This window comes from Radiomyces spectabilis, assembly GCF_025331425.1.
Source record: "Radiomyces spectabilis strain NRRL 2753 chromosome Unknown BYT42scaffold_9, whole genome shotgun sequence".
NCBI classification, from domain to species: domain Eukaryota; kingdom Fungi; phylum Mucoromycota; class Mucoromycetes; order Mucorales; family Radiomycetaceae; genus Radiomyces; species Radiomyces spectabilis.
In genome coordinates this window covers 285,592-308,780 of record NW_026251934.1, presented here as the reverse complement: position 1 = coordinate 308,780, position 23,189 = coordinate 285,592, and the positions used below count along the sequence as shown (strand labels likewise).

Genomic DNA, 23,189 nt, shown 5'->3' with positions numbered 1-23,189 from the left:
GCTATTCCGGTCAGAAGGCCATTGCAGTTGAGGCGACTGCAATGGCGGCTTTATTGCTCAAATGGAGGGACGACTGCCCACTCGAGGTTCAAAATACCCGTAACTCAGGTAGTGGATGATACCATTACATGCAATTTAAATGTGCATGACGATCGTCAGATCGGTGAAATCCTCGATGCTGCATTAATTGTATGGGATGAGGCGCGACTGATGAACCGTTACTGTATTGAGGCTGTCGATCGAGCTCTACGTGATATTATGAGGGTATCGGATCCTTCCACAGCATATATTCCATTCGGAGGCAAGGTTGTTGTCTTTGGAGACGACTTTAGCAAGTCCTACCCGTAATCCGAAAAGGCACACGTTCCGACACCGTCGAAGTTCCCATATTCTTCTCTTCTTTGTGGTCACTTATCCATACCCTGCGCCTTACTATCAACATGCGGCTACAGAATAACCAAGGCAATGATATAAACGCCATGCAGACGTTCAATTCCCTCATTTTGTCTCGCTATAGGCGATGGAACGACACATACCCTTCCCGATCAAGAACGTCTGCCATCACGGGAGCATATTCGCCTTCCTAGGAAGTGGTACATGCCTACAACGAACGTTCATCATCTCATTGCTGCTATACCCAAGTTTGGAGAGCGCTACATTGGATGACATGACACGGTTTTCCAACCATTGCATCTTGGCCCCAACAAATAGAGACACCGATGCAATCAACAGCATTTGTACCAACCGTTTCCCGGGACAAGAGAAGGTATATTTATGCGCAGATGTGGCTCTCAACCAAGAAAACACAATACCCCCAGAGCTTTTGGCCGCTCTATCATTCCCAGTATGCTATATCACACGCTATGCATACTGAATAGCCGTCTCATTTGATCTTTAACATAGAACTGCCAGGATACAAGCTGACGTTAGAAGTGAACATGCCTGTCATGCTGATGCGCAACCTGGATACCAAAGTTGGACTTTGTAACGGTACGCATATGATACTCAACTCTTTAGATGATCATTTCGTCTCACTGCCACCATCACTGCTGGGAACCATGTGGGCCAGCAAGTCACCATACCTCGCATCATGCTTTACTATGAGAAAGCTGATCTTCCGTTTACGCTCTCACGTCGACAATTGCCTTTACGTCCGGCTTTTGCCCTAATCATTAACAAATCATAGGGTCAATCCTTGGGCAAAGTTGGGTTATACCTTCCGGTTCCAGTGTTTAGTCATGGTCAATTATACTTTGCCGTTTCTCGGGTAACCGATGGGCAAAATTTAAAAGTAACACTGGCACACGAACAGGATAGTCAGCACGCTGTTGTGGGAATGACGAACGAGTTTCGTAGTTCACAAACGTGCATGGGCTGTTTCGGTCCGGTCATCCGACCAAGGAGGAAAGCCGTTGGAGCAAGTTCGGAAATACGCTCAGTTCACGGATCGTCTTGTGTATAAATATTGATTGTCCGTTATATCGAACAGGACGAACTATACAAAAACGGAACACTCAAGCAGCAACGTGCATCGCTCTTGCTGGTGCAAGCTCTTGCTCGACGGGATGACATTGCACCCATTTTAAAAAATTCAGCCATGAATCATATGCTGAAAAAAATCATTACCAACCCGCACACCGGTAACACAGACTCGACTACGAATTTGACAGTGATGCTGAATAGGAGAAATTTTAGATGCAGGTGCTGCGGAGACTTCTTCCAATGGGGGAGACACACACGACGTAGTGTTCGCGGGCATTAACGTAAGCATGACAGTTGGCTCATATCCGAAAATTTGAACTCATAAAATGTTTGTAGGTCTGGTAAGATAATGGCTTAATTCGTATTACAAAACGGAATACTCATCAAGAGAACGCTGTTTATAACTGCTCGAGGTTATCCTTTTGCTCTTTTGGTTTTCATTGTTTTAAGGTAAAGTTGATTTAAGAATTAGATCAACGGTCCTCATTCTAATATATGTCGTAGCCACTGACGCAAAAGGATAACCGAAGCAGCGTAAACAAAGTTCTTAAATCTAGTGGCAGAATTATGTAATAGATCATTCACGCTTTTCATTTCTGCATAGGCACCAAAAACTCCAAGGTATCCTTTATTTCGGCTGTTTAGGGCTTGCTACTGTGGAGTTTGATAAAATATGCCACCTGAGACAAATCTAGACCGGAAAAGACCTGAGCCCCAAACTATGGACGTCTGTCGCTGATCTATGAAGATGTCAAAGCTTTTCTTTTTTTCTAGGCATCAAATAAAGCAATTGCATGCTTCAAAACCGCTGTTTTAGCATACATCGTAATAATCTAACTCATTTGCCTTCGATGCTTTCGACCTTCAACTTGATATCAATACCCCAGATCCCCTTGTTCGATAATCTTCATCACCTGATAATAAATTCGTGGTACGCACATCTCATATAACGGTTCTTCAATTAATGGCTCATGCCATGGAACGTAAAAGTTTAATTTACATCGGTTATCGCTTTACGACGCGCTCTAGAATAAAAACTTACTTTCGGAATAAGGAACAAAATAACCATGGTTCCTGAATTAATCATCCTTTGATCAATCACAACATATTCTGAATCCCAAAAGTTCAGCATGAGCAACAAGCAACCTAACAATTAACGCAGTCGCCTCATTTGCTGGCGTCGCAGACGGCTCTCTGGTAAGCCACGACCTTGTATATGTGACTTTGCACATTTCATACCTCCACATTCCGCCTCACTTTGGGGACTTGCCTTGCAGAGCCAGATCCTAGCGTGTGGACTAGTTTCTGAACAAATTGTTAGCAAATCCATCTCTCTTCCATCTATCCGCCTACCGAGTTACTATGACGGCCCATCCCATGCATCAAAGAGCACTCACCAACTCAGTATCTTATTTTAACTTTGAATTTAATTGTCTTTGTCTTTCCACTAGGGCTTCTTTGTTCATTAGGTCTGCTCCGCCCACGGGGTTTTTGCGCGCTTTTTTTACCTTTGTTTTTTTAATGAACCCTTTACCCGTAGATCTCAGAGCGAGCAATAGTATGCAACAGACGTGTTCAATCACCCTTAATAAAAGAAGATTTCACTTTTGTTTGGTTTACTTTACTCATTGGATTCGTTTTCCCCAAGATTCCAGAGCGCGCAGTAGTCTGCAACGAAAATGTACTCATTCGTCTTAATAAAGAACAACCTTTATTTTACCTTTGTTTTCTCAATTTTTTTTTAAAAGAAATTCTTTTTCCATATGCTACTCAAAGCTTCCAGAATGCCTTACCTTTTATTTGCTCATGTGGTTTCTCTTTAGATGGCTTTTTTCACATCGAAGCAGGGCAAACAACAGCTCGAAACGGACGCGTCTTCATACACACCCTTATAATAGAAACCTTTTACTTTATTTTATTAACCTTTCCCATAGTTCCCTGGGCGAGCAATAGTCCCCAGCGCACGTTTGTTGACTCATCCTTATGAAAAAAAAGTGGGGCTCTTTTTTTTATATTAATTTCTACTTTGATATTTTGCAGTTCACCCGACCGAGGTGCCGTCGTCAGGATCTGGGTTGGAATTCCAATGGCCAGAGAAGTAGACTAAATGTGTAGCGAATAATAAAATACGGGAGGATAAGGTGATCTTTATTCATTCTGGTTTGAAGGATATTTATATGTTAGATGTTCTATTATTGATGACAGGATATGGTATAATGTCAGATTTGAGTACTCCTTTAGAGTTCAGTTTAAATCTGTAGTTTTTGTTCATTCTTTATTTCTACCATAACATGGTCATATTTATATTTTCTATCAAGATCATTTTTATGTCTACAATCTTCAGGAAGGTTCTCGTCAACTTCCTGCACGGTTTTCTATTATTCCGAAACATAACCAATCAAGAAGTATTGCGGACCACTTTAATGCTAAACGGATTCGGTCTATATTTCTTCCGTTTTCCAGGCAATACCTTTGGTATGCCTCGTTCATCCATTGGTCCTTCATACCTTCTCGAAGGTTCCTCCAGACATCGATCTGCGGACGAGCCAATGCGCTGTCTTCCGTATTTGCTAAACTTTGGTATAGCAAATCTAATCGGCGCAAAAGAAGAACCGGCGTAACTGACAATACCCCCCCTCTTGCCTGAAGTCCGTCCTCGGGCTTCGTTATCGAAAGAGGCATCCGAGTCAGAAAGGTGATACTGGTCAGGAGGTGGCACGGTAGAAAGATCCATAGGGGCATCGATGGGTTCGTCCAGCGTAGGATCTTGTTCCAACGGTTCATCCAATGAGGGTGCTATCTCGGTATCGTAAGGAGCCATTTCTTTGATGGGTTCTGTCGTCTGCAGTGGAACTTCGTTAATTGCCGTGGGTTCAACGGTGTCAACTTCGCACATAGCGGGGACATCTTCAAGTTCGGTTGAAACCACGTCGTCAGTGATGTCGGGGTCGTTCATTAAGTCCAAAGCGGGTTCATAATCCGAGCGGTCATGTTCGTTAGGGTCAATCGACTGAGACATTGGGGACATCGGGTCTGTCGATATTTCAGTGTCGTCGAGATCTTCATCACAGATTGTATCCTCTTGATCGATTGTTGCGTCGGGTGAATCGATAACTTCGTCAACCATAGAATTTTCGGAGTCATTCGGCAGGGCAGGTGTTTCGACGGCATCTTCAACCATGGGGTTTTCGGGAGCAACGATTTCTTGCGCATCGTGAGTGTTGGGCTCGTTCACGATGGCGTCAACCTTTTCGTGAAAGTCGTTAGATGGCGGCAAATCGCGTAATGCACCAGCAGGCCATTGGGAACGGGACGTTCGCACATCGAACCAGGGTCGCGTTTCGAGTAACTGTTCGACTGTGTTTGCTTGCTTCAGGCGATCGACATGTATCCAATCAGGTCGAACCACACCATCGAGACTTTCCAATAAATAAACATCGTTGTCGTCGTTCTTGCGTCGTACACGATAAGGTCCTTCCCATGAAAATTCCAATCCAACTTTCTGTTCCACACGCAACAAGACTAAGTCACCAATTTCGAACGTAATGGGCTTAACCGTAGCATCCCATCGAACTTTGTCACGTTCGGCTTGCAACTTCAGTTGTGTTTCGGCGTCTTGACGGGCTGATTCTAGCTTGTCCAGCTCTTCAGAAGGTCTGTTCGGGTCCACAGGAACATCAGGTTCAGCTAGATAAGGTCGTAATGGGTCACCAGGGAGCACAGGTTCTCGACCGTACACCAAGTAGAATGGGCTATGTCCAGTAGTAGCGTGTTTACGAACACGTAAGGCCCATACGGCTGCGTCCAAGTGTTGATCCCATTCATGAATTCGTCCACGCAAGTACTTGATGAGCATCGACTTCAGGGTTCCATTCAAGCGTTCGACTTTTCCGTTCGTTCGAGGATGATAAGCCGACGTAAATCGATGCGTTGCCTTGATTCGTTTCGTGTATCGCTGCAAGATTTGGGACATAAAGGCAGCACCACGATCCGAGAGAATCTCCTTGGGGCAACCAAAGCGCATGACGATTTCTTCGTACAAAAAGTCTGCTACCGCTGCTGCAGACGCCACTGGGACAGCTCGAGCAATTGGCCAATTCGTCAAATAATCCACGGCAACAATGATCCAACGATTGCCTTTACGAGTCGTAGGTAATTGACCAATGAAATCCAGATGCCATCGTCCAAACGGTTCCGGGACGTTAAGAGGATGCATCGGCGCTTTGCGAACAGATCTTTGAGGTTTACCGGCTAGTTGACACTCTTGACACTGCTGTAACCATTCTTCGATTTCCTTCTTCATCTGGGGCCACCATACACGGGGTTGTAATACGTGTAACATGGTTGACAATCCGGCATGTCCAACGGAATGGTGATAACGAGCAAGCAGGTCGGCACGTTCAACGTAAGGAACAAATCGGGTCCAGTGTTCATCGTTTCGGTGGTAGATTACGTCGTCCTTGATCATAAACGTATCGCGATTTTCCTTCAGCTGTTCTCGTACGGACTCAGGAATGGCTTCTTCGGCGTACATGTAATAAAGAGGCCAATCTGTATCATGCACCACAGGCATCACCGTGTCCATTAAGTATAAGTATTCGGGCACTACGGGCTTCTCATCATGGTCATCGTCAGGGTCTTGAACGATCCGAGAGAGTGCATCCGGTACTACTTGTTGTTTGCCTGGTCGATACTGAATATCGGGGTCGTACAGTTCCAGCTCGTTAATCCAGCGTACCAGCCTAGGGGTCGGAGTTTTCTGCGAACGTAGGTACCGAAGTGGCAAATGATCCGTGTATACCACATACTTGGTACCGTCCAAAAAACATCGCCACGTGCGCAAAGCATGAAGGATAGCAAATAATTCCCTTTCTTGAGCAGGATAATTTTGCTCAGTCTTGCTAAACTTCTTGCTCTCATAGGCGATCGGATGTTCCAAACCATCGTCGTCATCTTGAACCAGTACAGCACCACAAGCGAAATCTGAAGCGTCTGTATACACCTTGTACGGACGATCGAGTCGAGGAGCAACCAACACAGGAGCAGAGGCTAACCGTGTCTTCAATTCTTCGAAAGCAGCTTGACATTTCGGCGGCCAAACGATCTTTCGGCGTTTCGGTCCAGCACCTTGCGTGAGGTCGGTCAATGGTGCGGCGATGTGGGCGTAATCCTTGATAAATCGGCGGTAATAACTTGCCAATCCAAGGAACTGTCGCACCTCCTGGACATTGGTGGGAGTGGGCCAAGTTTGCAGCTTCGCAATCTTCTTGTTATCCGGCAGGATACCGTTCTTAGTCACTCGAAATCCAACGAACACCAATTCGTCGACACCAAATTCGCATTTGTCCGGGTTCAGAAACAGCTTGTGTTCACGCAATTTTTCCAACACCATGTGCAAGTGCTTCTTGTGTTCTTCCTCGTTACGGCTGTACACCAGAATATCGTCGAGATAAACCAACACGAATCGATCGATATATTCTCCGAGAATTCGATTCATCATTGCTTGAAACGTTGGTGGAGCGTTCGTCAAACCAAAAGGTAACACCTTGAACTGATACTGTCCATATCGAGTGTTAAACGCAGTTTTCGGTCGATCCTCGTCACGTAATCGTACTTGATGATATCCGCTTTTGAGATCCAAAGAAGAGAAAATACGTGCGCCAGCCAAGCGATCCAAACATTCGTCAATTCGTGGCAATGGAGAAGTGTTTCGAACCGTCAGTTTGTTCAAAGCTCGATAGTCAACACACATACGCATGCTACCATCCTTCTTTCGTACGAACAATACTGGAGCACCCCACGGTGACTTGCTGGGTTCGATCAAGCCTTTGTCCAATAACGCCTTGATCTGTCGCTGAAGTTCATCTAGTTCACGCGGACTCATCTTGAAGGGGTTCTTCGATACGGGTGTTGCGTCGCCGACGTTGATCACATGCTGTACGTCGCGTTCTGGAGGCAAACCAGGTAACTCGTCTGAGAATAGGTCTTCGTATCCCTCGATCCACTTAGCAGCTTTCTTCGATATATCGGACACCACCTTGATGTCGTTCTCGCTGTTGACCAACAACAGGGCTACTTCTTCTCGCTGCTTGATCGACTTGACCACTTGCCTCGGGCAACACACAAAATTCAGTTCGTCATCGTCCGTTCGTTCGTTAGGGGAGAGCACCATCTCGCCCTTTGCCGTCTGGATCCGCCATGTTTTCGTCTTCCAGTCTACGGACGGGTTAACCGTTTCAAGCCAATCCATGCCCAAAATGAGATCGAATCGACTGGGAATCACCAATGCCTCGATGTGGTCTTCTTTCTCGACTTGTCCAAAGGAGAAAGGCACCTTGACCACCGTATCCACCATGATCGTCTTGTTACCAGCAGACTTAACTGGCAGAGCGCATTTCAACTTGCGTTGCGGCAAACCTTTTGCCAGACGTTTGGATACATAGTTCGCTGAGGCTCCCGAGTCGATAATAACTTGCATAGATTCTCCGGCGATATAACCTTTATATGTGGGCAAACCAATTGCACCACGTCCTTCGTTGGCCAAATGCTGTAATTCTTCCAAATGGTCGCGTTCCTTTTGCCAACGGTCGTGAGTTTCCTTGTCCTGGTACCACTTGAAAGGGGAAGAAGCTTTCGATTTCTTGACACCACCGCCCTGCTTCTTCCCAGCACCCTGATCCTTGCTTCCAGGACCTAGTTCCGGTAGAGGGGTGGTTACATCTTCTTTGCGCAATACGGCCCCCTCTTGACCTATTGCGCGTTGACTTTTAAAGCAGCTTTGGCCGCTTTAACCACTGGGCAATCCTTCACGAGGTGACCTTCCTGGTCACAGGCATAGCACTTCGGGGTCTTGACGTGCTTCTTGCCGTTGGGACGTCGTTGTCTCCTGGGACGATCCAATTCATGCAAGTCCAGATCCATCGGTTCGGGTCCATTGAACCGACGTTGAGCTTGCTGGGGACGGAATACGGGACGGAAATTACCACGGCGAGCATCTTCGTAGTCCATAGCCAACTCGATGGCACGATCCAGAGTCTCCGGTCTATAGGTGTACACATATTCCTGGATCGGAATACGTAAACCACGAGTGAAGCGATCCAAAGCTTCCGCTTCCGAGACATCACCAGCGATCGCTCTCAAGTCCTGGAACTCTTCGGCATAACGTTGCACGGAACCAGTTTGTCGTAGGTTGTGCAACTTTCCACGGACTTGTCGGTACACACCAGTTGGGACAAAGTAGTGCCGAATGGCATCGCATAAATCTTCCCAGTTATCGATCGTATCGTCACCACTAGTCTGCTTGTGACGTCGCCACCACATCTTCGCCTTGTCTTCGAGGAGCATAACAGCAAAGTTGAACCGCTGTTCCTCCGGCATTTTTGTAAAGGTGAAGTATTGGTCGACATCATCGATCCAGTTTTCCACAACGACGGGGTCCTTGGCACCTCGGAACTTCGCAGGCAGAGGAACCTTGACTTCTGCACCTTGGGTCTGCTTTCCGGCGTTTTCTTCCTTCTTCTTCTCGCGTTCCAGAAGGTAAGCCAAAGCTTCGGTGAGAGTCTTCATTTGTGCGTCCATAGTTCCGGTTTCGTCGTAATAGTAATTGGGCTCAGGTCGGGTTTCTTTTCAGCCGCTACCAGTTGTCAGATTTGAGTACTCCTTTAGAGTTCAGTTTAAATCTGTAGTTTTTGTTCATTCTTTATTTCTACCATAACATGGTCATATTTATATTTTCTATCAAGATCATTTTTATGTCTACAATCTTCAGGAAGGTTCTCGTCAACTTCCTGCACGGTTTTCTATTATTCCGAAACATAACCAATCAAGAAGTATTGCGGACCACTTTAATGCTAAACGGATTCGGTCTATATTTCTTCCGTTTTCCAGGCAATACCTTTGGTATGCCTCGTTCATCCATTGGTCCTTCATACCTTCTCGAAGGTTCCTCCAGACATCGATCTGCGGACGAGCCAATGCGCTGTCTTCCGTATTTGCTAAACTTTGGTATAGCAAATCTAATCGGCGCAAAAGAAGAACCGGCGTAACTGACAATAAAAATGGAAGGTTACAGCAATGACGCAGTGTGCTGAGCCAGCCAGGACTTCTTGACAAGGTTGCCGAATTGGGACGGATAGCCGATCATCGCTAGAAAAGGAATCTTGAGGCTGATTGGCTGAGCACAAAAAGGTACGACAAAAAAAAGGGCAAAAAATTCCAAAAATGATGTTGCGTCACCAACAGGATTTGAACCTGTGCGGGCAGAGCCCATGTGATTTCTAGTCACACTCCTTAACCACTCGGACATAGTGACGCAGATGGTTGTACAAATCGGATGTAATGTTGTTAGCTTGCTATTGTGACTGCCGATGCGGACCGGACTCCCGGACATTTTCAATTTGTTCGGGACATCGACGGCGGCTTTCAAGAGTTGATCATCATGTCGCTCTCCTGGATTTTTTTTTTTGGTAGCATTTTCAGGCCGAAGCGTATTCTCGCGTCTACATATGGATTTTACTGCACTTACGAAAAACTCATTTTCTCTACTTTCATTTTCTTTATCAGTCCATTTAACACCGTCTACCGTGAGCACCCTTTTGACAACCAGATTTCGGATCAGCAGAGCATAAGTTTAGGCTTACCAGACGAAAGGAAAACAGAGTAAACCGAAAAAGGGACAGTAAAAAGTTCCCAGATGCACAACCGATAGTACAATACTCGAGGCTTACCTTTCGATGGTGATGATCGATTTACCCAGTCAGCTACACGGGGTAAACATAGTCAGAATGATGGATGGAGACGTGGACTTTATGCAAAGATCTGGGGGCTTTTGAGAGATACAGAAGAAGCGAAACAAAAGACAAGACGTGATTACCTAGGATGACGTTTCCAATGCATGAATGGCGAGTAATTTTTGGCTAAATCAGCTACACAGATTAAGACATACTGTATCGGCTTATATATTATTCGACCACGAAAAATGGAAGAGAGAAAAAGTAGAAAGGTCTCATGTAATTGACAAAACCAAATTAAAAGATGATCTAAAGCACCAGATTAATATCCACAACATCATTATGCAAGAGATCTTGCCGCGTTAAATATCCCGTGAGAGGATAAATACCAATAGACTGCATAGAGCTTTTTCTTAATCTTGGAAAAGGTCTCAACATAAAAATTTGTTATCAGCATATTAGGCCTACGGCAGTTTAAATGCCTAGCAATAACATTCAGCATTGCTCAAGAACTCAAACCCAGTATCACAACGGTACCGAGGTATTATTTGTTAACCTAGCTTTCTTGACCACCGCGGTCACGCCTAATCCATTGTTGTGGTGGAGAATGGTTCAAGGACCGGACATGCATTTGCACGAGACGTACAGCTTGAGTATATCACCGATTTTGCAAGTGATGAAATGTGGACGCTCAAATAGCAAGCAGAACCAATATAAATTCCAGACTCATTCAAGGAAAAATAACGAGGACCTCCTTTGGCTTATAAAAGTTTATTGTCCGGTTGAGAAGAAACAATCGTACCACGACAAACACAACGTTAAATTTTAAGAAGTTCATCAACCTGTATTGCACCAGCGGTATCAGCGCTACTACTCCACCTATCATGTCTTGTTCTGCTTCAGGAGAAAATTTTACTTGGTTTGTGCAGCAGCCGTAACGACGAGGGCATATTCGTCACTCAAACCACCCATCCACCCCACCTTCTGAAACCAATAGTTTGAAAAATGTATACTTGCGGACCAAATTACGCCAAACTTAAACTAGACAATTCTCGTATCCTTGGCATCCATTATCCGGCCAACCAAGTGATCGCTCTACTTCTTCATAATGATTATGTCTCCACTGCACTTTCGATCCTTGCTGCGCACATCATCGAGCCGATCGAAACTTTGATCCCTGTGCTGCACTTCACCTCCGTGACAAACAATTTGTTGACCTCTCCGAGGATGATCGCCAACAGAAAATGACCGAAATTCATCAAAACCGTCTGCTCAAAGTTTTAGCCTTCCTCCGCCCAACAATACCCTCTACTGTTGCCCAATTTGTAACCAACCAATGGCTGACCCATGAACTGCTCCAGCTCATAAAGCCGCCTGATCTGAGGCCTCTGTTATGGAAGACATTACTTAGAACGACCAGTCTAACGAATCCACAACTCCTCAGGTGACGGTGAACCTGCGAACCAACAATGAGTGACGCACCCACAAGGCCGAACCCCAACGATAACACAGTGAAAATGACACTTTGGAAAGCAAATGAATGTGCACGGCACACCATTCAAGCTGTACTCGATCCTTTATTGCCTACCCACTTATTATTTTTGACTGAAACTTGGCTACTGCCTCCGCTACGGTTTTTAACCAACTGGACCTAATTTCATACTTACGCTCTCCTAGTCTCCAAGACTTACGGAGGCGAAATGGGTATCAGCCTTCTCGTTCATCCTGATTGCCCATATTCACGTTCACATTTTCCCATCCAACTCCAAATACGTTTTATCCTATCAAGTTGGAACCTATCTCATTCATTGCGTCTATCTGCCGCCAGTCCTGCCTGGCCAAGCGGCCATTACTATTTTATATCCATTACCAACGCAAACCCACTCATCACAAACGAACACCATTATTTGTGGGCACTTTAAGGATGGTCAGTGTTTCCTTCTAGGCAATACTGGAACCACACCCAGGGGATCCCTTTTACATGGTTGGATCGTCGAACATGGTTTCACCTATTATACAATAGGAAATTTGACGAAGCGATGACGGAGGATGTGTTAGGCATCCTTCCCTGGTACCGCCGATGATCCGGCTGAGACCCCACCCAGATAAAAAATTCGAAAAGCACACAAAAAATTCAAAAAATTCATAGAGCAGCTTAGGAAAGATATAGAGAAGTAGGGAAGTAAAATTTTTTAGTTTCTTATAATACGGAAAAATAAAGCGCGGCTTGGAGAGCCAATACCACATCCTCTGTCTTCGCTTCGTCAACTTTCTTATTGTGTTAGGCATGACATACAATGGAAAATAAGCGCAGCTCTGAGAGAGAGCCACCACATCGGAAGTTGGAGCTGAGCCAACTAGGATTATGATAGGCACGACACATAATCACGAGTGAAAGAGATGAATATTCTATAGACAATTTCATTTATTTAAGTTCTGAGAATAAAGCGCGGCAAGAGCCGATAATCCATCGGCATACCAACGTACCAATTTCACACCCGCATCAACACGGATACTGGCGAGCATGTGAGCGATGAGTCCATTTATCAGCACAACGCGCTTTATAGCCCATATTTAATGCTCCACGGGGATATTTTACTCAGGTCATATCATAGCCCCATTCCCCTCTCCTGTCTTCTCCTAGCATGTCTGTTCTGTGGTATAAAGTATGATTTTGCCTACAAATAGGGTTACTGAGGAAGTAAGCAGTTACTTTAACAGTAAATTATAACATAACCACGCTTGATACAGTCTTTTTACCTCGTATAAGCGCAAGGGTTAATAAGACTCAGCAATGGTTCAACAAAAGAATGCATAGGAGCAACGACAACCATGCGAGAGCGGAGTGCAGAATCTTGTGAATTCTTGTAAAATGTCGTTTTGTACAAAGTTTTCACAAGTTTTCCCAATTCACGAGTATTCATAGGAAATTCGTAAGTTTTTGTCCTCTAGTGATATGAAAGAAAAGTTTGTAACATTGAGTGCGAATGAACAGTCACTTTAAATGCAATCACTCCATAGCAACACTTGAATAACCCTATTATATCGTATAAGCACAAAAACTAATAGGAATCGACAACGGATCAACAAAAAGAAATAAATAACCAACAGGAACATCGACTTCTATGCGTAGATCTGAGTGTAAAATTCTTGCGAATTCTTGTGATTTGTCGTTTTGTACAAGTTTTCACAAATTTTCATTCACAAGGACTCATAGGAAATTCACAAGAAAATCGAGCGGTTGAATATCTGGTACTGGGCTCGAAGAAATAAATTGTTTTGCGAGAGTTTTTTGCCAGTTTTTCGAATTTATGAGATCGAAGAATATGGAAGAGATTTAGTAACCTGCATTCTGTCGCGTTTGCATATTCCTGCTTGTCGAACATCAGTTGAGCCATTTTTGATACCATGGTAATTTTGAAGGCAGAATCAAGAAAGGAAACAAGCATTGGTTGGTTCAAGATGCATTTTGCCCAATCATAGCATACATAACTTTATCCATGATTACCAATTGCAAAATAGGGCTTTTTTGATATCTCCTTGCTCAACGACATTATGTTACGTGATCATCTCAAAATAATGCAGAACAGAATCGAATCATAAGTAATTCACCAGTTCTTCTGCATTCCATAAATATCGCTTGCGACCATTAAAGCACTACGGCGTGTCAATTGTAATTAACAACATCGGTTGTCTGTCCTTAATCCTTTATACGTGAATCCCACACGACTCTTTATGGAAATACTGTAAACCGCGATACTGATAGAAGGGCTATGCGTTGATCGTGGGCTAAGTAAACTTCAATTATTTCGGCCATTCTGTGGACACCTTATTTTACAAATTTTACCAAAGAGCACATTAGGAAATTCCGTGGGGTGACAATGTGAAAAGATCTTTTTCACGTTATAGCTGTCATCGTCTGGTTTACATCTTCAAATCGAGTTTAGAAAACTGTTCGTCAAATGGCATTATAATCAACCGCTCAAGGTAAAGAAAGCTCCATCGGCCTTTCCGATCACATCTGTGGAATTCTCAGATCCTTTCGCGCACCAATATAATTTCGATGATTAAACCCTTTCACTCATCACGGCCATTTGTATCCAGCAATCGCATAGGACAGGTCACCATTGTAATCGAAAAAGAAACGTGCATTAATACGCAGGTGATATTATTTTATACCTCGGAAAATGCTGATAAATGTTGTGTACAAATAGGACGTGAAGCCCCATTTTTTTTTTTTATAATATCGAAAGGTAGGTTAGACGCTAGATTTAACCGGCCTTGTGGCTATAATGTGAAAAAAAGCAGGTTAATTAATCAAGAATGGTGTGTAAAAAATCCCTTCACAAACTTACAATTGCCAAGCAGCACCTATTGTTTTAGAAAAGAAAAAACCGCAAATGACGATCAGTGATCGAGCAATTGATAATTAACAACGCGCTCAAGCTTACCAATGAAGGGGAAAGCAAAGCCTAAACCGAGGTACAAGGTCATCTTGACAGCAAGAGCAGCTCTGTTCTTGGTAGAGAAGGGAAGGTTCTAGGTGATTCAATGAACAAAATAGATCAATAAACACTGATTGAGAATGGTGGTAATGTAGGCGAATGGAGAATGCTTACTTGACCGTTGCTGTTGGAGAAGTGATACAAGTCCGAGCGCATGACCTGCTGAGCGGTGGCGCGGGAACGAAGAGCAGAACGAGCGAGGACGTTGGCGTACATGGTTGCGTTGTAGAAAGGAGAAGAGGAAGTAAAACAGTCGGGGGTAGCCTGAAAGCAAAAAAAAAAAAACCTCACCAAAATAATCGCCGATGACATCACGCCACTCAAATTTTTTTTTTCCCGGTAAGTCTTCGTGGCGACCCAAAAAATCATTGAATTATTCTGCAAACATCCGCAGAAAGCTTGTAGACTACTTTATACCTTGTTCCTTCATTAATAGTAGATTTCGTCCGTATGTGGGGTTATTCTAAGAGAAAATAAAATTTGCAATGTGTCCGTTGCTTAACCGTCCATAAATCGCTTTTTTAGAAAAAATGTTCACAATTTGGTGGAAAAATATCAGTAAATCGTTATTCTCTTGTACTGAGATTTGCCGAAGAAGGTGCTTGTTGCAGAGGAGGAGCTGAATCGATGCGTCCTATGCCGCACACTCACAGGCTTGCGATCATATTGTGAACTGATCGTGCCTAAAAGATAGCAAACCGATTGACAATGTGGAATTTTTGTTCTCTTTCTATTGGCAAGTAAGGACAACGTTAACAGAACTAAGGATCTTCCAGCCGTTGAGAGTAACGAACATTAGGTTGAGAACTGTTCGTAATGCGTATCTAAGGTAATGTTTAACAGCTCAATTGTTTCGATGATGATAGTGTTGAAGGTATCTTCGTGAATGGCACCCGTTAACAACTGTGAAGAAACATATCGCCTTAAAAAGGATATCATCCAGTTCTTGTTGAGCAATGCGCCATCTTCCTTGGTAAACTCCACCTAATTCCCTGCAGATAAATCCTTATAATAAGACTGTCTTACTTGCTTATGCTTACCTAAACGGCTTGCAGAATCTATTTCAACGTGCATTTCGTTGGTGGCATGCAGATATAGTATCGTCGCTCGATTATGGAATCATTTCCTTGGTTTCCGTTAAATTTTGAATTCAAACTATTCCAAACTCCAATTGGATCAGCTATCATCAGGTTGGACTAACAGTATTCTGCAACGAAAGGAAAGTCATGGCACGATTTCTATTTTCAATATGGAGCGACACACATTGAGAGACGAGAGACAAAAGCGAAATGAAAGCACATAATGTAAGCTCAGCAGCGCTCCATAAGCACAATAAGAAATAACCCTGGCGATGGTATACAACTAGGTATGTTTAATATGATACATTTATGAATGGTATGTCGGGCAAGGATTTGTTTAATATGAAATTTATCAAATGATTAGACATCACTTTTTGGGTGATCGGGTAATGAGATGACTGTAAAGCACTCTCTCCACATGTATTACGACGACGAAATATACTGAAAAAAGAAGGATGCTTAGTTAATGGAAAAGAGATGGAAATACAAGCAATTATAGTCCGGGTGACCACAATGGAGAATAAATGCTTTATATACCGGCGAATCAATGATAGCCAACCACAAATTAAATAAAAAAAAAATAGGTTCCTAACCCCGGAGCCGGAGCCCCTCGTTTATGTTATCACAATTGTAACTGCTACCGCTCACTGATGGCCTGCACAGACATCCTTTTACTATTTTGATATACATAGTCTACTTTGGTCAATGTCGCAATATAAGGAAGGTACAAGCTGGGATGCTCTGTTATTCTACGGGCGATTAGATTCAAGATAGCATTCTTGTGGAGTATAAAATTTACCAACTCATGCGCCAAAACTATTATCAAGTTGGTGCTGAAAGTAAGATTAACCCTTGGTCCCTGGTTGGCTCATATTGTATCTCCGCCCCCGGCAAAAATATACTTATTTTTTGTATGTCACAAAAAATTTAATACCCGTTTTCACCCTTCCTTTCCCAACCCAGCCTTTTTGTTTACTTCCATAATGTTCTTGTCCCGCACTTCTGCAGCTGCCTTGAAAGCCAGTGCTTGGTCCTCTGCCAAGGTATGAATGCTCGAATCGCAAAAGATGCAGGCAATAGGGTTTGTCTCCTTGGAACTTGGCTTCTCACTCGCTCGATTAGGTTAATGCCGTTCGCGCCATTACCACTGCTTCTCCCAGCGTCACTCAGGCCTTCAGTGCTTCCAAGAACGCCAATGTAAGATTTTTAATATCCAGTTTTTTCCTTCTTTTTTTATTTTCGGTAAAAATGTAGCCAACATGTAAATCGTCTATTTTGGATAGGGTAACTACTTGGTCACCTTGATTCCCGGTGACGGTATCGGTCCTGAGATTTCCAAGTCTGTCAAGGAAATCTTTGCCGCTGCCAAGACTCCTATTGAGTGGGAAGAAGTGGATGTGACTCCCATCATCAAGGACGGTAAGACCGCTATTCCCGATGAGGCTATTGCCAGTGTCCGCAAGAGCACCGTCGCTCTCAAGGGTCCTCTTGCCACCCCCATTGGTAAGGGTCACGTCTCTCTCAACTTGACTCTCCGTCGTACCTTCAACCTCTATGCCAACGTGCGTCCTTGCCGTTCCGTTGTCGGTTACAAGACCCCCTATGAGAACGTTGACACTGTTCTCATCCGTGAAAACACCGAAGGTGAATACTCTGGTATCGAACACGAGGTATTTATTGCAAAACAAAAAACTTTTTTTTTCTTCTCATCAGAGAAGCGGGGATGTGTATAAACTTACCGTAATTTCGGAAAACATAGGTCGTCAACGGTGTTGTTCAGTCCATCAAGTTGATCACCAAGGAAGCTTCCGAACGTGTTGCTCGTTATGCTTTCACTTACGCTGAATCCGTTGGACGTGACAAAGTCACTGCTGTCCACAAGGCCAACATCATGTAAGGGATAAAATAAATTGCCTTATATGGTAATTCCATGTGATATTGAATTTTTTCACTTTTTCTCCAGGAAATTGGCTGATGGTCTTTTCTTGGATGTTTGCAAGCAAGTCGCCAAGGAATTCCCTCACATCAAGTTCAATGAGGTCTTGTTGGATCGTGCTTGTCTTCACGTAAGTTGCCGATTAAATAGTGCTTCAACGAGGTTTTTTTTTTTTGACTCGTGTTGTTTTGATACAGATCACCTCTGACCCTGGTCTCTACGCTGACACTGTCATGGTTATGCCCAACTTGTACGGTGATATTTTGTCAGACATGTGCGCTGGTTTGATCGGTGGTCTTGGTTTGACGCCTTCCGGTAACATCGGTCGTGACGCTTCCATCTTCGAAGCTGTCCACGGTACTGCTCCCGATATTGCTGTAAGTAACGGTGGATTTTTGTTTCATGTTGATGAATGGGAATATGAAACTGATCATCTTTGTGTATTCATAGGGTCAAGATAAGGCCAACCCTACTGCCTTGTTGTTGTCCGGTATCATGATGTTGAGACACATGCGCTTGAACGAACAGGCTGCCAACATTGAGCAGGCTGTCTTCAAGACCATTGCTGAAGGCAAGGCCTTGACTGCCGATTTGGGTGGTCGCTCTACCAACACTCAGTACACCAACGCTGTCATTAAGGTAAATTAACAAGACGAATGTGTGTTGTTTTTCGTAGCTTACTAACGGTTATTCCTTTATAGAACTTGAAGGCTTAAATGATTAGACATTGGTCTTTTTGTAATGTATTTCCCTATTTTTTTTCACATTCTTTTTTTTTTTCGCAAAAACTGGTTTTTGCGGTTGTAGAGTTAAGTGACGGCTTAACATTCAAGAACATGATACATTTGCTATAGAAACATAAGGTTCTTTTTCCAGTTTGTTGTGAAGTGCTTGTCATTTGGTTAAACCAGGCGAAAAATTTTTCAGCCAACAGTAAAAAAGAGAAAGAAAATAATCGAAAGTTTTCGAATGATTCGGGAAGTAATGCACTTTCTGATTTATTCATGCTCTTACTGCTTGAACGTGCGTAATGAAATGGGCATCAAAAAAAGTTTTCAGTAAAGAAAACAACAAAAGTGTGTGGAGGTGAAACAGGCGTTGACCAAAACATTCAAATGGTTGGCAAGGTTTTTTACTGCTTGCAGAATTTTCCATTTCGAGAAGAAACTGCCCCAGAATGGAGCAATAAACTCAGCCAGGGGTCACCAACCGTGTTCTCCCAAAATGAACCAACTGTAAATGATCGTCCAGGCCAGGGGTCTCGTAACCTAAAAGTAATATCCAGGGAATGAATCAAGAAATTGGTGTAGCCTACACACCGTGAAATGAGATCATTATCTTAAATTATGGCTTATACGAAGGATGGTTGTGTATGGTAGTAACCTTGGTTTCACTCTAGATGAAATATTCGAAACATTCTCGATTCACCACTCATTTGGTTCCAATAGAAAAATGTCAAGGGCGGATGGCATGATCGAAATTTAGCATCATGTACTGCTTTTGTTCAAACTGCTATTTTTATCTGTGGCCAAGAACTTTGTTTGTTCAGATGCGAGACTACAGCTCGAAAAAAGCCGAAAGTAGCATCCAATTTTGAGGGGACTTTTTATGAACGACCTGAATCAAATACTTAATACACTTGTGCTTTGATGGTTTCAATTTTTTTTGATGATATCCGAGCCCCTGAAGGATGACTTTATCCATGATAGTATCGAAACACCGACACGTGGATACAGATGGCTTGGGGTGGTACAAAACTTATTTATTACAGACAAGACATGTTCTCGGCTATCGTATTCTAAGCAACAGTTTCCTTTCACAGTGACAAGTATTTTTAATAGCCGTGTAAGCGATCGCATATCACCGACCGCAAAAAATAAACCAATTTACCTCACCTCTTACTGGTTGGAAAGCTGTTGGATCCATAAATCAATCAACCAACAGAGGCTGGTGTTCATTTTTTTTCTGGAATTAGTCTATGGGACTACTTGGTGCCCAGAACGTTTTTTTTTTTTTTTCGGATATTCAAAAAAAGAGAGCACCATATAAACGCTAGTTACCTAGGAGAGAGAAAGAAGTGTTCTTTCTTCCGGATGGGTAAAACATTCTGGCTGTTGTGGCTATTCACTATCGCAACACTGGCCGGTGCCTTACCAGTCTCCTTTGATGATAATTCGATACCTGGCAACCAAGCAGAAATGACGGACATAATAACGAACACAGAATTCTCGGTCGACTTGAACCTTTTCTCGCAACTTCTATCCACTCATCTGTTGTTTGATCATCTCGATAACACCTTAAACTTACTGTCAAAGAAGATTTCTCGTCATTTCCAGGAGGCGATCCACATTACCGTCAAAGTGCGCAATGTCGATCCCGGTTCCAGTACCTCTGTGGATATGCAGATACTTGAAGGCCAACTCAAAGGTGCCGTCGGTTGTAAGTAAATGTTGTAGTGGTTTTTTTTTTGGCCTCGAAAAATGCTGACACTGAAAGCCAATTTTCCATAAACAGCATACATTGAAGATCAGCTCCCAGAATTGTGGAATCTGCATACATCAGCCCTGGATAAGATCGCATTGCAGTCTTATATTGAGCAAATAGCATTGCAGCTATGCAACGTCGAACCATCGTCTTCCACTGTTCCTTTTCACACGGATAATACGCAATACGTTACGCGGATGAACTTTGTATCGAACACCTGCCTTACCCAACACTCACATCAATTCTTGTCATCTCTCGACCGTTACATCGGCAACAATATCAAATATTCCATGACAGATATGATTAAGGACGATCTTCCTAACCTATACGAATCAACACGCATTCAAGTGCAAGGGATTCTCAACCACTTTAATGAATTTCTAGTGTCAACGAACCAACTTGAATTATCCCAGGATCAAGTCCCGGCCACCATCGATACTCACTGGCTGGACTCTCCGGCCGAGATGGACGAAATTCTCCAAACTGTCGATCACTGGGCACAATCTGTCAAGGACAAAGATGCGTTTTTGCACTCTGTAGATCATTTTACTTGGCTCGCACGTGCATTGTAAAAGCTCCAACCACACCAATCAACTTACCTGACCTTACGCTCGTTTCTCTATTACGTTCCTTCAAAATCTCTGCTTCTCTTTGGGTTCCCTTCCCCCTTCCCTGCATTGTATATATTGCAACACCCTTTTTCCATACACTCATTTTCCATCTGTCATTCTTCTGATACCTAGTAAAATGTCCAATGTTACCATCGCATCTCTCATATAGTTCACCATTTATCTTGTTATCAAAATGGTTCATAAAAAAGTTTCAACAAAATGTCCAGCCATATCAAAGTGGATAAACATGGGAATAACAGCTTTTGTTACATATACATAGCTTACAAACGGGGTTGGCTATGGACAATATCGGTCAGTGCAATATTCTTCACGAGATGGAAATCACGCATACGGCCACGGAAATAGATTCGATGTCGTTGACCCGGTTTACTGACGATGTTGTGGATGTCATCCTCATACGTCTCGTCTCCGGGATAGGCAAGGAAACTCTGGTAACCTTTCTCAACCATGGGATCGGACTTATCGGCTGGATGGAATTGAGGCCTCGTCGTGACAGGCATGCCTTGGCGTGTGCGCAAATAATCAATACCAGCTTGAGCAATCACATCGCGATGGTCGGGAATTTGTTTCAATGCATGGAGACAATACCACTGCGGTGGAAACAAAATGATTTTCTCGTCATTGGTCCACAAATCCAAAGCCTGTTCTGGCTTCAGCCATTCCAGTTCCACAGTCTCTTGACCGTCTGCAGCCAAGGATTTCGTTTCTTTGTGCTCATTTTCCACGGTTTGCCCAAGGACGGTCAAGTAGAACTGCGTATTATAGCGTTTCTTTTCTCCCACAGGTGTAATCCAGCTAGCAAAGGGAACCAGTCTATCGATTGCAGGCGTCAATTTGAACTTGTCGCACATGGCCTTGAATTGCAGCGCGTCGCCATGGACGCGTTGTCTCCATTCTTCGTGATTCAAGCCCTGGGCCGTATAAGACGGTGGATCCGTTAATAAAAGACCCGATTCCTCGAAGGTTTCTCGGATGGCACATATTTTACTGGTTAATCTACATTCAATCAAGAGCGAAAAATGAATGAATAAAAGAGTGACTTCTTTAGGCTGGGAGCATCAACGCATTACCTGTCATCCTGTTGTTGTTGCCTTCCTTTGAACGTGGTTTGCCACAGAGACGCCGCATCTTGTGGATCAACGACCCCGCCAGGGAACACATGGGCATTGATAAAGCTGCTCTTTGCATTGCTAAAGAGACACCCTTTGAGGATCTTATTCTTATGCATGCCTGCCGTGGTTTCATCCTACCGTTTCATCATTAATACACGATAGTTGCTACCGCCAGTGGTGAGCTTATTTGACGGGATAGGAGCCAATACAATTAGGCTATAAAGTCTAGGTTAGTATGAAGGGTCAGGTGAAGTGGATACGTGTAGAAACGTACGTTGCCGATGGACGAATGGCCATGGTTTGTCGAACTGAATGAGTAAATGGAGGAATATAAAAGCGAGTAAATTAATGAACAGAAAAGAAAGAAGTTACGAGGAATGGCGAAATGTGATATGGCAGATAACAGAAAGCAGGTGACTCACGGGAGGATTGTAAGGCGCTGGTCATGCTTGTAGGCAATTCGCCTGAGTCAAAGGGAACTGTCCGAATCGATATAGCGTGGGGAAGTAAGCATAAGACGATTGGAGCGGCAACTGAATACGACGGTGGCAGCCAACCTTCTTGTTCAACCGGTGCCTGAAAAAACTGAAAAAGGCGGCTGGCTCGAAAATTCGCATTGAGTTCCTCTTTGTTGACTTGGACGTGTTAACCAATCATTCCAACTTCATTTAAACGATCATGTGGATTCAGAAAAAGTGCTTGACTTGGGCCATCTGTTTTTTCCCACGCATACTTTCCGAATAAAGAAACGCTGTCAGGACTCTGAGAATTTTTCACACGGATGAAGCGATAGTCTTCTCTCTCTTTCTTTTGCTTTCACTTTCTTTACCCCTTCAACCGCTCCCATGTTACGCACAGTCCTCAAACAACGCTACGCCTACCAGCGGATAATTGCATCGTCTTCCCGTGTTTCAAAGGTATTGTTATACGCTGAAAAAGAAAGCAGAAAGACATCGGTTGCTCAGTGTCGCGTTGCGGGACAACCACCGATTCGGTTCCGATTTACTTAGGCTTTCTACAGCGCAACCCCGAATGTAGTGAACAGAAAGACATCATTGACGGAGTGGTCAAACAACAATGAATTTATTACGAATATGAATTTTATTCAAGCCATGGTCCCTTTGAAAGCCTATAGAGTCATGGACCACACGGGTCAAGTTTTGAACCAAGATCATGACCCACGTCTAGGAAAAGAAGCTGTCATTGACTTGTACAAAAAGATGGTGCAAC

General features: G+C 43.6%; 5 protein-coding genes and 1 non-coding gene across 6 annotated transcripts; 3 read left to right on the top strand and 3 right to left on the bottom strand.

Annotated features, from left to right (window-relative positions):
* Window positions 1–441: 441 nt before the first annotated feature.
* On the top strand, window positions 442–990 carry BYT42DRAFT_575553 (uncharacterized protein). Its single transcript, XM_051568978.1, has one exon. The coding sequence runs from the start codon at window positions 521–523 to the stop codon at window positions 872–874; it is 354 nt and encodes a 117-aa protein (XP_051421491.1). The 5' UTR covers window positions 442–520; the 3' UTR covers window positions 875–990.
* An 8,721-nt stretch (window positions 991–9,711) lies between these two features.
* On the bottom strand, window positions 9,712–9,793 carry BYT42DRAFT_t97. Its single transcript has one exon. It is a non-coding gene; the product is annotated as a tRNA-Ser (tRNA).
* Window positions 9,794–14,482: 4,689 nt separating this feature from the next.
* Window positions 14,483–14,932, bottom strand: BYT42DRAFT_615405 (uncharacterized protein; the record flags this gene model as incomplete). The annotated part of the gene is made up of 4 exons (XM_051571955.1): window positions 14,483–14,498; window positions 14,567–14,582; window positions 14,663–14,750; window positions 14,831–14,932. The coding sequence occupies 4 exons, from the start codon at window positions 14,930–14,932 to the stop codon at window positions 14,483–14,485; spliced, it is 222 nt and encodes a 73-aa protein (XP_051421490.1).
* Window positions 14,933–16,655: 1,723 nt separating this feature from the next.
* Window positions 16,656–18,431, top strand: BYT42DRAFT_395654 (isocitrate dehydrogenase, NAD-dependent). The gene is made up of 7 exons (XM_051563370.1): window positions 16,656–16,838; window positions 16,918–16,992; window positions 17,079–17,465; window positions 17,555–17,688; window positions 17,759–17,861; window positions 17,929–18,108; window positions 18,182–18,431. Exons 1-7 carry the CDS (start codon window positions 16,779–16,781, stop codon window positions 18,377–18,379), a joined length of 1,137 nt encoding a protein of 378 aa, XP_051421489.1. The 5' UTR covers window positions 16,656–16,778; the 3' UTR covers window positions 18,380–18,431.
* A 956-nt stretch (window positions 18,432–19,387) lies between these two features.
* On the top strand, window positions 19,388–21,001 carry BYT42DRAFT_575523 (uncharacterized protein). The gene is made up of 3 exons (XM_051568977.1): window positions 19,388–19,576; window positions 19,771–20,170; window positions 20,246–21,001. Exons 1-3 carry the CDS (start codon window positions 19,400–19,402, stop codon window positions 20,785–20,787), a joined length of 1,119 nt encoding a protein of 372 aa, XP_051421488.1. The 5' UTR covers window positions 19,388–19,399; the 3' UTR covers window positions 20,788–21,001.
* BYT42DRAFT_575519 (uncharacterized protein) lies at window positions 21,002–22,633 on the bottom strand. The gene is made up of 4 exons (XM_051568976.1): window positions 22,234–22,633; window positions 22,098–22,175; window positions 21,918–22,037; window positions 21,002–21,843 (listed from the first exon to the last, which is right to left on the bottom strand). The coding sequence occupies exons 1-4, from the start codon at window positions 22,254–22,256 to the stop codon at window positions 21,108–21,110; spliced, it is 957 nt and encodes a 318-aa protein (XP_051421487.1). The 5' UTR covers window positions 22,257–22,633; the 3' UTR covers window positions 21,002–21,107.
* Window positions 22,634–23,189: the final 556 nt, after the last annotated feature.

Coding starts and splice junctions, on each gene's coding strand:
- BYT42DRAFT_395654 (XM_051563370.1), top strand. CDS start 16,779: ATGTTCTTGTCCCGCACTTCTGCAGCTGCCTTGAAAGCCAGTGCTTGG. Junction 16,993..17,078: donor GTGCTTCCAAGAACGCCAAT/GTAAGATTTTTA, acceptor TATTTTGGATAG/GGTAACTACTTGGTCACCTT. Junction 17,466..17,554: donor ACTCTGGTATCGAACACGAG/GTATTTATTGCA, acceptor CGGAAAACATAG/GTCGTCAACGGTGTTGTTCA.
- BYT42DRAFT_575519 (XM_051568976.1), bottom strand. CDS start 22,256: ATGGCCATTCGTCCATCGGCAAC. Junction 22,176..22,233: donor GCCATTCGTCCATCGGCAAC/GTACGTTTCTAC, acceptor TAGACTTTATAG/CCTAATTGTATTGGCTCCTA. Junction 21,844..21,917: donor CAACAACAACAGGATGACAG/GTAATGCGTTGA, acceptor GATTGAATGTAG/ATTAACCAGTAAAATATGTG.
- BYT42DRAFT_575553 (XM_051568978.1), top strand. CDS start 521: ATGGAACGACACATACCCTTCCCGATCAAGAACGTCTGCCATCACGGG.
- BYT42DRAFT_575523 (XM_051568977.1), top strand. CDS start 19,400: ATGATATCCGAGCCCCTGAAGGATGACTTTATCCATGATAGTATCGAA. Junction 19,577..19,770: donor CAAGTATTTTTAATAGCCGT/GTAAGCGATCGC, acceptor AAAAAAAGAGAG/CACCATATAAACGCTAGTTA. Junction 20,171..20,245: donor ACTCAAAGGTGCCGTCGGTT/GTAAGTAAATGT, acceptor TTCCATAAACAG/CATACATTGAAGATCAGCTC.